The sequence below is a fragment of the Oncorhynchus keta genome, chromosome 5 (assembly GCF_023373465.1).
Source record: "Oncorhynchus keta strain PuntledgeMale-10-30-2019 chromosome 5, Oket_V2, whole genome shotgun sequence".
Lineage (NCBI taxonomy): Eukaryota > Metazoa > Chordata > Actinopteri > Salmoniformes > Salmonidae > Oncorhynchus > Oncorhynchus keta.
Genome location: NC_068425.1, coordinates 4,482,275 through 4,495,474, shown reverse-complemented (window position 1 = coordinate 4,495,474; position 13,200 = coordinate 4,482,275). Strand labels below are relative to the sequence as shown.

Here is a 13,200-nt window from a genome sequence, read left to right as displayed (position 1 = left end):
CCTTCCGGTTACTAGTCCAACGCTCTAACCACTAGGCTACGCTGCCGCCCCAATCAGAGGAAGAAGATGGCTGATATGTATGTTACAGGTAGAGTATAGGGAGAGGTGGGTAAGGTAGGTCACGCAGAGGTGGATTACAGACCACAAAGATGCTTTTACACCAATCATCTACAACACTATGGACTGGATCAAACCAGGTAAAAATACATGGCAGACAAAAGTAATAAACAGAATTGGAAACCGATCAACATGATTGAATCTCATTTATTTCAATGGGTTTGGAAATGTAGACAGTTGATACAGTACGGGACATTGTGTCTGGAGCCAGTGGTCTTAGGCAGTGACTAGGTTTGCTTTGGTAACACGGCCACATCGTTATGGTAACATGATTCGGTTATGATGGCAATAGGTTGAGACAGGGCCACTGAATCAATATGAACTGGCTGAAGTCAGTGAGAATAGTAGAGAGGCCTAAAATACATTACAATTGTGAACAACAAAAAAAGACAACAAAACCACAATACCTTTTCTACACAATCCTGCTGACCCAAACCATACTGTGCTGGCTTAGATATTTTCTTTTCTAGCACTGTTCCAGCAACAATGGGGATTGCGTAACCAGGCCCGCTTTGCTCGGCTCAGTAGTGTGAAACTGTTATAGTGGTGATTCCCAGCAGGGTTGGGGACCATTATATTTCAATTCCAGTCATTTCAGGAATACACAACAATTCTAATTCTCTTCAATGCTTTGCAATGAGGAAAATTTGAATTTGGTTTACTCTCTGAAATGGCTGGAATTGGCCCCGACCCTGATTCCCAGCAGTGCAGGACCACCATCCATTTACTCTCTGGTCCACTTGATGGCCCAGCCTGCACCTCTCCGTGAGGAGCAGCGCTCCACGTCCTTCTCCCTATCCAGAAGGAACTCCCACAGCAGCTGGTTGACCGTCTCCGGCTGGTCCTGCTGTACCCAGTGGCTGCACCCAGGGATGGTGTGTAAGGTGACGGACCCCCGGGCGTAGGGCCTGGTGCCCCCAGACATCCCCTCTACCAGGATGCTGTCAGCCTCGCCCCAGATCAGCAGGCACGGCACCTCCACTTCCTGGTGCTTGTAAAGGGCGTTACTGGAATCATATTAAATGTACAATAAAAAGTTCTATAAAACATATTGGTCTTGTGTATTTTACTGGTTTGCTGTTTTCTTTCTATATTTCCATGTCCATCTTTAGTATTTTTTGTGGTGATTGCAGGAACAAAATCACCACGGTGGTGATTCAGTATCAGATACTGTATGTTGGTGGGGGAACTGAAATTCTATTTGACAGTCCACGTGTTATCATAAAGGATATTGAGATGGTTAGCTATCTTTCTGACCTGAGTAGTGAGCGATAGTAGTTGAGGGGTGCGGTCAGCCCGCCAGGTTGGGACAGGCGGTAGAGATAACCCTCGAGCTGAGCTTCAGTCAGCCTGCGGGCACGGTTCCTGATGCCACCACGACCCCCACACAGCAGACTACGCACCAACTGGACACAAAAACACAGGAGAGGAGGACAAACCATGGTACTATGACCTGTAATCATGAAAAAAAAACAGGGTGGAGGACTTAGTTTTACATGCAATGAGAGGACAGGACCTGGGCTCAAATAGTATTAGTTTTCTTTCAAATACTTTGGAAGTACATAACTGGGGGGCAGATTTGCGGGTTTTGTACTTTTGGGACTATTCCATTGCACCATGAAAGCACGATAGTGTGTATGAATGTAACTATACGAGTCATAGAAGAGAAACTGCCTCTATGCTGGTGTGAGTTTCTTAGACACTACCTTGAAGTCCTCCAGTGATAGAGTGAACTCTGGGAGTGCAGGGAGCTGGAAGAAGCAGGCATGACCACAGCGCAGAAGCTCAGAGGGTCTCCTCAACACTGCATCTAGGTGGAGAAAAGACTACACATAGCCAGCTAGGACATTTCCAATATACTTCTATTCTCTGGAAAACCAAACTATAAAAACCAAACTATACTGATCGAGCATCGAACTGAACCTATTTTAAAGTCCATAGATATGGTATCGTTCGGTTCAGTACCCATAAGGGAAAGTAATAGAACACACACACACACACAGGTAAACACTCATCATTACCTAGCCAAGAGGCAGGGTGCGGTGCGTTCATGATGACCAGTCGCTGCACCATATCAGGCCTCTCCAGTGTGAAGTGCCAGGCCAGCATACCACCCCAGTCATGGCCCACCAACACACAACTGGTGTGGCCTGAAATCCCAGAAGAAACAAACTGTTGAACCTTTGAGGCCCATTCAACTCCTTGTAATTCTATAGCCTTTCTAGTAATGTAGGATATTTTATTACTAATTTCTCCCTCGGGTTGTAGACAGTGAAGTCTGCATACATAGCCTGCTGTATATCAGGGAAATTCAACAAATGGCCTTCAGCCCTCAAATACTGCTGGTTTTCTTTTTTAGCTGATAGTTCATTCCTTGTGCGGAGAGACCACACACATCTGGTGTCCCTGTCCCAGTTCCCTAATTCGAAGGATAGACCAGCAGAACTTCAGCCCTCGAGGGCCAGCAGTTAAATAGCCTCGGTATACCATACGGGCTAACACGTGTAGTGTACCTAGTTCATCAATGGCGTCCCTGATATCGTGACAGAGTTTCTCCAGAGAGTAGTCCTCCAGCTGGGAGGGTGCGTCAGAGTCGCCACAGCCACGCAGGTCCATTGCCACCGTGTGGTACTGTCCACTAAACCCACACAGCTGGTAGCGCCACGAGTACCTGAGATGGCGGGAGAGAGGATTGTTACTTTACTTAAAGCTGCCAGGTATAATTGTATTATGTTATAGTTATAATGCCTTGTAAAACATGTACAATATGACAGGAGATGTGATAATGCTTTATAATGCGGTAATAAAAAAGGAGTGTGTGTGTGTATGTTACCAATTCTCTGGGAATCCATGAAGGAAGAGCATTAGAGGATTCCTGCTGTCTCCCTTGGTTACATAATGGAACCTCAAACCAGAGCTCTGTGATAAAAAAAAGGGAGATGGGGGGGGGTAGAGGTGAGGAGGAGATGGAAAGAGAGAAAACGGCAGAGAGATAGTTGAAGGGTTAACAGCTGCTGTGCTTTCCATCACTCTGGGAATTTGAAAGGGTTTGGCAGAATGACCCTGTTCTTTTTTTACATAGTTGTCGGTCCTCCAGCTTCTAATATTAGAGTAGAGTAGAGTGGAGATAGATAAGGTTGAAACGGGGTGTGTATCCCATATGGCACTCTATTCCCTAGATAGTGTACTACTTTTCACCAGGGCTCATAGAGCTCTGGTCAAGAGTTGCGCAATGGGTCCTGGTCAAAAGTCGCGTGTTTGAGTTCCATTAGGGATGCAGACAGGGAGGTGGCGTGGGTGGTTAAACTAAAATTAGATACAACCCCTCAACTCTTGCACACATTAGTCAACTGGGCAATTGTCAAGACAGATAAACAGATAGCCTAATGTTGTATTTCACTTGAAAGACCCATTGATATTTTATTTACCCCGCTATCCCACCCAAACATGTTTGATTTCCATATGTTTTGGGAAGTCATTAAGTACTCACCAATTGCTGACTGCAATAAAATGTAAAAATAGCAAATGTTATGCCGATAATAGCGGTGTTTTTCTCTCTCACTCCTATCTATTCTTACCCTGCCCCACAAGTAGCCGTGTTTGCCCAGAGTGGGATCACGCAGACATGCGGGCTGCTTCTTGCGGACTGTCCAATGGAAGGTCCCGTAGGGGTCTTTCAGTGCACGCCATGCGATCCGTGTAAGAACCAGTCCGGCTGTGAGTCCAGCCGTGCCATATACAAGAAACCAGTACAGCACAGACTGAAACCACAGACACAATCTGGTCGGAACCAGGAGAAGGTCCACGATCACGGAATTGCTCATTGCTCGCCTCCTTATTCTAGTTTTGGACCGCAAGTTTTAACAGGCTGTGTGTGAGTGCACCTGCTGTGTGTCTGTTGGGAAATCCCCAGTGGCGCATCCGTTTCTTCAATTTGGCGGATTGGAAAGAGCGTACCTGTCCCGCCTCATTTCAATACCCTCAGGGGAGAAAAAAAAACATTATTTCACAGGTGCAATGTCCCCATGTTTTTGGAACACTTCACGTGATATTTCTCCTGAAGTTTCACATGGATTAAAATGTTCACGATGCCCTGCAGTCATTAGGTTGTCCCCAGAACGTCACGAAATAGCCAGTGTTTTCTACGTAAATAGGCTATTTGACATACATGATTACATTGTGTATGGTTATTTACACATGATTTATTACTCAACATGTCCTCGCCTGGGAGTAAAACTCACAACCTCTTGGTTCACAGTGTCACGATCGTCCTGTAAAAGCCACCATGTATGTCTGTGTCACTGATTTTAGCTGTATTCCTACACTTTGGACTTAAGTCAAATCTCAATTTTGTGTAATATACTCAATAAAAACGATTTCAGTACCTCCAGAAATTATTCACACCCCTTGACTCTTTACAAATTTGTTGTGTTACAGACTGAATTTTAACCAAAAAAAAATATTATATTGGGATTTTGGGTCACTGGCCTACCCAATAATGTCAAAATGGAAATGCTTTGAAATGAATTAAAAATTACAGTTGAAATCTCTTCAGTAAATAAGTATTCATCCCCTTTCTGATAGCAAGCCTAAATAAGTTCAGGAGTAAAACAAAATGCTTAACCAGTCACATAAATTGCATGGACTCACTGTGTTTAACTTTTTTTTTAATGACAACCTCATCTCTGTACCCCACACATACAATTATCTGTGAGGTCCCATCAGTTGAGCAGTGAATTTGAAACTGATTCAACCACAAAGCCTCTCAAAGGCCACCTAAAAATATTCCAAAACATGCATCCTGTTTGCAATAAGGCACTATAGTAATACTGCAAAAAAAGAGCCAAAGCAATTACATTTTGTCCTGTTATGAATACTTTCTGAAGGCACCGCATACGCTACAAATGAGGAAGCTTCACTCTCTCTCCCTCAAAAGTTAATACCCCTAAGAAAGTATGGGCTAGTTTTACAGATAGATTGCACCAGTACTGTACTACATTGTACTCTAGTCCATCCCCGACATCACAGAACCAAATGTAGGACTTCACAAAGCAAACCAGTCCAAAGCCCTTATTACCATTACCTTATTACTGTCGGCTCATTCAGCCGACAGAAACTTTCAACCGGTTTTCCCCATTAAAGCAGCGAGTCGGAGTCTGAGGCCGAGCCTTCTCTTGTCTCTACTCCTCCCGTTACGGGGTCTGATACGCCGAAGCTTCCCACCATTAGCTCGACAAATTGGAAACCCTAGTCATTGGCGACTCCATTACCCGCAGTATTAGACTTAAAACAAATCATCCAGTGATCATACACTGTTTACCTGGGGGCAGGGCTACCGACGTTAAGGCTAATCTGAAGATGGTGCTGGTTAAAGTTAACTGGCGAGTGTAGAGAGTATAGAGATATTGTTATCCACGTCGGCACCAACAATGTTAGGATGAAACAGTCAGAGGTCACCAAGTGCAATATAGCTTCAGCGTGTAAATCAGTTGTGTCGGCATCGAGTAATTGTCTCTGGCCCCCTCCCAGTTAGGGGGAGTGATGAGCTCTACAGCAGAGTCTCACAACTCAATTGCTGGTTGAAAACTGTTTTCTGCCCCTCCCAAAAGATAGAATTTGTAGATAATTGGCCCTCTTTCTGGGACTCACCCACAAACAGGACCAGGCCTGGCCTGCTGAGGAGTGACGGACTCCATCCTAGCTGGAGGGGTGCTCTCATCTTATCTACCAACATAGACAGGGCTCTAAACTCCTCTAGCTCCACAATGAAATCGGGTGCAGGCCAGGGAGCAGGCTGTTAGCCAGCCTGCCAGCTTAGTGGAGTCTGCCACAAGCACACTCAGTGTAGTCAGCTCAGCTATCCCCATTGAGACCATGTCTGTGCCTCGACCTGGGTTGGGCAAAACTAAACATGGCGGCGTTCGCCTTAGCAATCTCACTAGGATAAAGACCTCCATTCCTGTCATTATTGAAAGAGATCGTGATACCTCACATCTCAAAATAGGGCTACTTAATGTTAGATCCCTTACTTCAAAGGCAATTATAGTCAATTAACTAATCACTGATCATAATATTGATGTGATTGGCCTGACTGAATCATGGCTTAAGCCTGATGAATTTACTGTGTTAAATGAGACCTCACCTGTTTACACTAGTGACCATATCCCCCGTGCATCCCACAAAGGCGGAGGTGTTGCTAACATTTACTATAGCAAATTTAAATGTACAATTTTTAAAAATGGCGTTTTCGTCTTTTGAGCTTCTAGTCATGAAATCTATGCAGCCTACTCAATCACTTTTTATAGCTACTGTTTACAGGCCTCCTGGGCCATATACAGAGTTCCTCATTGAGTTCCCTGAATTCCTATCGGACCTTGTAGTCATAGCAGATAATATTCTGGTGACTTTAATAGTCACATGGAAAAGTCCACAGACCCACTCCAAAAGGCTTTCAGAGCCATCATCCACTCAGTGGGTTTTGTCCAACATGTCTCTGGAACTACTCACTGTCACAGTCATACTCTGGACCTAGTTTTGTCCCATGGAATAAATGTTGTGGATCTTAGAGTTTTTCCTCATAATCCTGGACTATCGGACCACCATTTTATTATGTTTGCAATTGCAACAAATAATCTGCTCAGATCCCAACCAAGGAGCATCAAAAGTCGTGCTATAAATTCACAGACAACACAAAGATTCCTTGATGCCCTTCCAGATTCCATCTGCCTACCCAAGGACGTCAGAGGACAAAAATCAGTTAACCACCTAACTGAGGAACTCAATTTAACCTTGCACAATACCCTAGATGCAGTGGCACCCCTAAAAACTAAAAACATTTCTCATAAGAAACTAGCTCCCTGGTATACAGAAAAGAACCGAGCTCTGAAAGCAAGCTTCCTGAAAATTGGAACGGAAAGGTTGCCACACCAAACTGGAAGTCTTCCGACAAGCTTGGAAAGACAGTACCGTGCAGTATCGAAGAGCCCTTACTGCTGCTCGATTATCCTATTTTTCCAACTTAATTGAGGAAAATAAGAACAATCCGAAATGTATTTTTGATACTGTCGCAAAGCAAACTAAAAAGCAGCATCCCCCAAGAGAGGATGGATTTCACTTCAGCAGTAATAAATTCATGAACTTCTTTGAGGAAAAGATCATGATCATTAGAAAGCAAATTACGGACTCCTCTTTAAATCTGCGTATTCCTTCAAAGCTCAGTTGTCCTGAGTCTGCACAACTCTGCCAGGACCTAGGATCAAGAGAGACACTAAAGTGTTTTAGTACTAAATCTCTTGACACAATGATGAAAATAATCATGGCCTCTAAACCTTCAAGCTGCATACTGGACCCTATTCCAACTAAACTACTGAAAGAGCTGCTTCCTGTGCTTGGCCCTCCTATGTTGAACATAATAAACAGCTCTCTATCCACCGGATGTGTACCAAACTCACTAAAAGTGGCAGTAACAAAGCCTCTCTTGAAAAAGCCAAACCTTGACCCAGAAAATATAAAAAACTATCGGCCTAAATCAAATCTTCCATTCCCCTCTCAAAAATATAAAAAAGGCTGTTGCGCAGGAAGCCTTCCGAAGACAAACAAAGTATATGAAATTCTTCAGTCTGGTTTTAGACCCCATCATAGCAGAGAGACTGCACTTGTGAAGGTGGTAAATAACCTTTTAATGGCATCAGACCGAGGCTCTGCATCTGTCCTCGTGCTCCTTGACCTTAGTGCTGCTTTTGATACCATCGATCACCACATTCTTTTGGAGAGATTGGAAACCCAAATTGGTCTACACGGAAGTTCTGGCCTGGTTTAGATCTTATCTGTCGGAAAGATATCAGTTTGTCTCTGTGAATGGTTTGTCCTCTGACAAATCAACTGTAAATTTCGGTGTTCCTCAAGGTTCCGTTTTAGGACCACTATTGTTTTCACTATATATTTTACCCCTTGGGGATGTAATTCGAAAACATAATGTTAACTTTCACTGCTATGCGGATGACACACAGCTGTACATTTCAATGAAACATGGTGAAACCCCAAAATTGCCCTTGCCAGAAGCCTGTGTTTCAGACATAAGGAAGTGGATGGCTGCAAACTTTCTACTTTTAAACTCGGACAAAACAGAGATGCTTGTTCTAGGTCCCGAGAAACAAAGAGAGCTTCTGTTGAATCTGACAATTACTCAATGGTTGTACAGTCGTCTAAAAAAAAACTGTGAAGGACCTCAGTGTTACTCTGGACCCCGATCTCTCTTTTGACGAACATATCAAGACTGTTTCAAGGACAGCTTTTTCCCCATCTACGTAACATTGCAAAAATCAGAAACTTTCTGTCCAAAAATGATGCAGAAAAATTTATCCATGCTTTTGTCACTTCTCTGGGGTTAGACTACTGCAATGCTCTACTTTCCGGCTACCCGGATAAAGCACTAAATAAACTTCAGTTTGTCCTAAATACGGCTGCTAGAATCCTGACGAGAACCAAACAATTTGATCATATTATTCCAGTGCTAGCCTCCCTACACTGGCTTCCTGTAGAGGCAAGGGAGGATTTCAAGGTTTTACTGCTAACCTACAAAGCATTACGTGGGCTTGCTCCTACCTATCTCTCTGATTTGGTCCCGCCGTACATACATACACGTACGCTACGGTGACAAGACGCAGGCCTCCTAATTGTCCATAGAATTTCTAAGCAAACAGCTGGAGGCAGGGCTTTCTCCTATAGAGCTCCATTTTTATGGAATGGTCTGCCTACCCATGTGAGAGATGCAAACTCGGTCTCAACCTTTAAGTCTTTACTAAAGACTCATATCTTCAGTGGGTCATATGATTGAGTGTAGTCTGGCCCAGGAGTGTGAAGGTGAACGGAAAGGCTCTGGCGCAACGAACCGCCCGTCCTGTCTCTGCCTGGCCGGTTCCCCTCTTTCCACTGGGATTCTCAGCCTCTAACCCTATTACAGGGGCTGAGTCACTGGATTACTGGTGCTCTTTCATGCCGTCCCTAGGAGGGGTGAGTCACTGATGTGATCTTCCTGTCTGGGTTGGCACACCCCCTTGGGTTGTGCCGTGGCGGAGATCTTTGTGGGCTATACTCAGCCTTGTCTCAGGATGGTAAGTTGGTGGTTCCTGTCTCAGCCTCCAGTATTTATGATGCAGCAGTTTGTGTCGGGAGGCTAGGGTCAGTTTGTTATATCTGGAGTACTTCTCCTGTCTTATCCGGTGTCTTGTGTGAATTTAAGTATGCTCTCTCTAATTCTCTCTTTCTTTCTCTCAGGAGGACCTGAGCCGTAGGTCCATGCCTCAGTACTACCTGGCATGATGACTCCTTGCTGTCCCCAGTCCACCTGGCCGTGCTGCTGCTCCAGTTTCAACTGATCTTCCTGCGGCTATGGAATCCTGACCTGTTCACCGGACGTGCTACCTGTCCCAGACTTATTATTTGACCATGCTGGTCATTTATGGACATTTGAAGATCTTGGCCATGTTCGGTTATAATCTCCACCCGGCACAGCCAGAAGAGGACTGGCCACCCCTCATAGCCTGGTTCCTCTAGGTTTCTTCCTAGGTTTTGGCCTTTCTAGGGAGTTTTTCCTAGCCAACGTGCTTCAACACCTGCATTGCTTGCTGTTTGGGGTTTTAGGCTGGGTTTCTGTACAGCACTTTGAGATATCAGCTGATGTACGAAGGGCTATATAAAAAAATTGATTTGATCCAATGCAATGAAAAAAAAAATACCAACATTTTGTTTATTTTTTATTTTCTATAAAAGAGATGAGTTTACTCCATGATCATAACAGATTTAATCATTGACCTCGACAGACCACTCACATACCAAACAATAATCGAGGAAAATGTTACACAAAACCCCCCAAAAAAACAAAAGACCAAAAATGTAACACAAAATAAAATACCTGAATAAAGCAAACTCTGCTGAGCACATTCTGAAGAAGAATCCATATTTATGGCACATCATGTCCATCAGTTACCATGGGGATAAAATAAGGAATTAATAAAAGGCTTGAAAGAATGAAAAAGTATTTGACCTTTTCATAACTTGTCTAACAAAACAAAATGATATATATAGGCTATTCATATATGGTGGACTCCCATCAAAATGATGACTGGCTTTAGCAAAGAAACTCGTTCTCTTGTAGCATTTTGTATATTAATCTTCATCCCCATTTCAAATGCTTTTCTATAATGGGGCACATGCGTCCCTGCGCCACATACTAAAATCATACACACACTCATCCACACAAACGTTCTGACACACAAATGCTAAAGTGGCGCGGCAGAAACAGGTCTACTTAAAAATGTACTGATTGAATGAAAATGAGAAAGTAGTCGAGTCAAGTGTACACTCATACCACAGAAGTCCAGCTAAAACTAGATTTAAACCTGAATATCGTTAAATGGGTAAAATATAAAATGCTGACTTTTCCTTTGACTTTTTACACAAGCTTATCCTAAATCTCCCTCCCTCCCCTTCCCACCCGTACATACTGTATCCACCCCAAATGTAATATATGCCAACTAGAATCATAGAACAATACAGGCACTGGAGAAAAACACCATAAGAGAAAATGCAGAGGACAGGGTCAGAGGTCAACCCGTCTTGACCCTCGACCTGTGACCCCCTCGCCAACAACAGAATTAGAACTTACATGTATCCACTAGAATTCAACAAGAAAAATGATAGAAATCAGAGCTGTTTTTGTAGGGTTTTCTAGAACATTTTTCTGTCAAAATGTTGTCATTTATTTCTCGTATTTTTGTACGGCTAAAAGTTTCCCTCTGATTAATTGTAGTCATAATAACAATAATAATAATAATAATAATAACAAGACTCATGCACAGACTAGCCAGGAGGTGGAGCTCTTTTTTTGGTCTCTGCTCTCAGCATTAGTAAAGTCTGTTCGGTGGAGTTACATCCCAAATGGCACCCTATTTCCTATATAGTACACTACAGTACCCCATGTGCCCTGGTCAAAAGCAATGCACTATATAAGGAACATTTTGGATGCATCCTGGAACTAAACCTGTAAGAAGTGTCTCATCTGTTTTTATAAGAGCCCAATAAAGTTGCAGTTAGAACTAATTATGTTTTGAGGTTTGCCTCTCACCACATTCCTTGTCCCCAAATGACATGTAAAGTAGAGTGACGGGCTCACTACCAGAGTTGAACCCTTAGGATATGTTCCAACAACCACACCAGCACACCACTTATTTTGCATGTCCAATGCATTGCTTCATTGTAAGTAGTATGCTAGTGTGTATAATGTAACATTCTTTTTAACTTTAACTAGGCAAATTCCAGGCCAATATACAAGCAAGGAACAGGGAGGAATCCAGACAGTTTATAAATCAAACAGTTCAGTGATAGTTACTGATTTACTCTCTGGTTCAATAGTTAATATGAATCAGCTGCAAAGAGGAAAATGGCATTAATGACCACTTTCCTAGCTGTCTCCAAGTGTAATAATACACAATAAGGTGGTTACAGTGATGGTGAACTCAGATTCAACCCAACCAAGACATAACTCTAGAAACAGCTGGACTCTGGCTTCATCCAAAATAGCACCCTATCCCCTTTACAGAGCACTACTAAACTAGTGCACTATGTAGGAAATCAGGTGCCATTTGGGACTGAGCCTCTGCCTCTAGTAGTGACCAGACTGTTTTGCTCCAGCTTCAGATGAGGAAGAAGACATGAAATATGAAAACTTCAAATGGTTCTTTAATTAATTAACACTTGTTGGAATAATGCATATATTAGGTTTTATCCTCTTAAAAAAAACTACCTAAACGCTTTGTTTGAAGAGGGGTGACGAGGACACGGGGGGGGATCTATTTATATATTAAGGGAAAAAAACACGTTATATGAACAAAGAAGCTTTTTTTGTTTTAAAGGAGAAGTGGGAGGAGTTCAGCATTAAAAAGGTAATGGTTGTTTGGCATAGACAGTGGGGCAAGTGTGTTGGGGGGGGAGGGACAGAAATATATACAAGAACAAAACAAATAAACAGTAATCATAGAATAAGAAAATACCTCTTTACAGTAGATCCTACATAATGACAAAAGAAATCTGCATTTAATTCTGCCTTCTCCCTCCCACTGCCGGCGGACTGTTCCATACTTTGTTGTTACTGATTTGTTCATATGCCCAGGCAAGGGAGAGAGAGGCCTATCTAATGTGTGTGGACAAAGGACAAGAGTGAGGCAGAAGGCAAAGCTGTACTGTACCTCCTCTCCTGGAAAAAGAACACGTCAGAAGTCCCCCTCCTCCCCCCTTATACACACACACACCTGTCCCCAACATTTCCTTTCATGTGTTCTCTCTAACAAAGCAAAAAACAGATCACATAAAAATATTTATTCTGCCTCTCCTCTTGTCTGGCAGTCTATATGAACACCCCAGTCTCGGTCCGTAGATACGCATAGGTACTTTGCGGTTTTCCATTATCGTCTTTCACTTCCATTTACAAGATTGTTCTCCTTCGCTCTGTCCCGTGTGAAAGTATCAAACAGGTGTGAATGTACATAACCACCCAGAGTCCTTTCCCCCATGTCATGTTGCCAGGGGCAACAAGGGTCAAATCCCCAGAGAAACGACACCAAGCGTGGTTGAAAATATCCTGTTTATGTCGCTCCTTCAACGTGGCATCGTACATCCAGAGGCTGCATAGCAGAGCAGCTAACAGCCGAGTAGCTCGCCAGTCTAGCTGAAGATCACCCTCTGCTTTTGGGGGGGGATTGTTTAATTCACATCCTGTCTCTTGGTTCATTAAACCCCCCCAATTTCATAAGAAATGTTCAATTCCATATTCATTATTCTGTTATGTGTCCTTGTTTCAGTGTTAAGTTTCTGGGGGTTCTCTCGTCACTAGAACAAGTTCTCCTCAAAGATGGCCATCAGGTCGCTTTGGAAATTCATGTCGATGGTCGCCGCCATCTGGAGAGGGGAAGAGAGATTGAGGTGTCAGAAGAGCTGAGAGACTGAACATGGCAGAGGGACTTGATCATAAACTCACTGACACCACTTTTGTGCTTCTCCCCTTGTGTCAATTCCCAAAGAGAAAGA

The 13,200-nt window shown here is 43.3% G+C and overlaps 1 protein-coding gene across 2 annotated transcripts; it reads right to left on the bottom strand.

Annotated features, from left to right (window-relative positions):
* Positions 1–244: 244 nt before the first annotated feature.
* On the bottom strand, positions 245–4,065 carry LOC118384345 (epoxide hydrolase 3). Of its 2 annotated transcripts, none has more exons than XM_052518520.1 (7): positions 3,696–4,065; positions 2,951–3,036; positions 2,631–2,788; positions 2,143–2,267; positions 1,824–1,931; positions 1,375–1,523; positions 245–1,124 (listed from the first exon to the last, which is right to left on the bottom strand). In XM_052518520.1, the coding sequence occupies exons 1-7, from the start codon at positions 3,939–3,941 to the stop codon at positions 842–844; spliced, it is 1,155 nt and encodes a 384-aa protein (XP_052374480.1). In that variant the 5' UTR covers positions 3,942–4,065; the 3' UTR covers positions 245–841. The 2 variants fall into 2 exon arrangements, with proteins under 2 accessions (XP_052374480.1, XP_052374481.1); XM_052518521.1 differs by having other exon boundaries at positions 3,608–3,732.
* Positions 4,066–13,200: the final 9,135 nt, after the last annotated feature.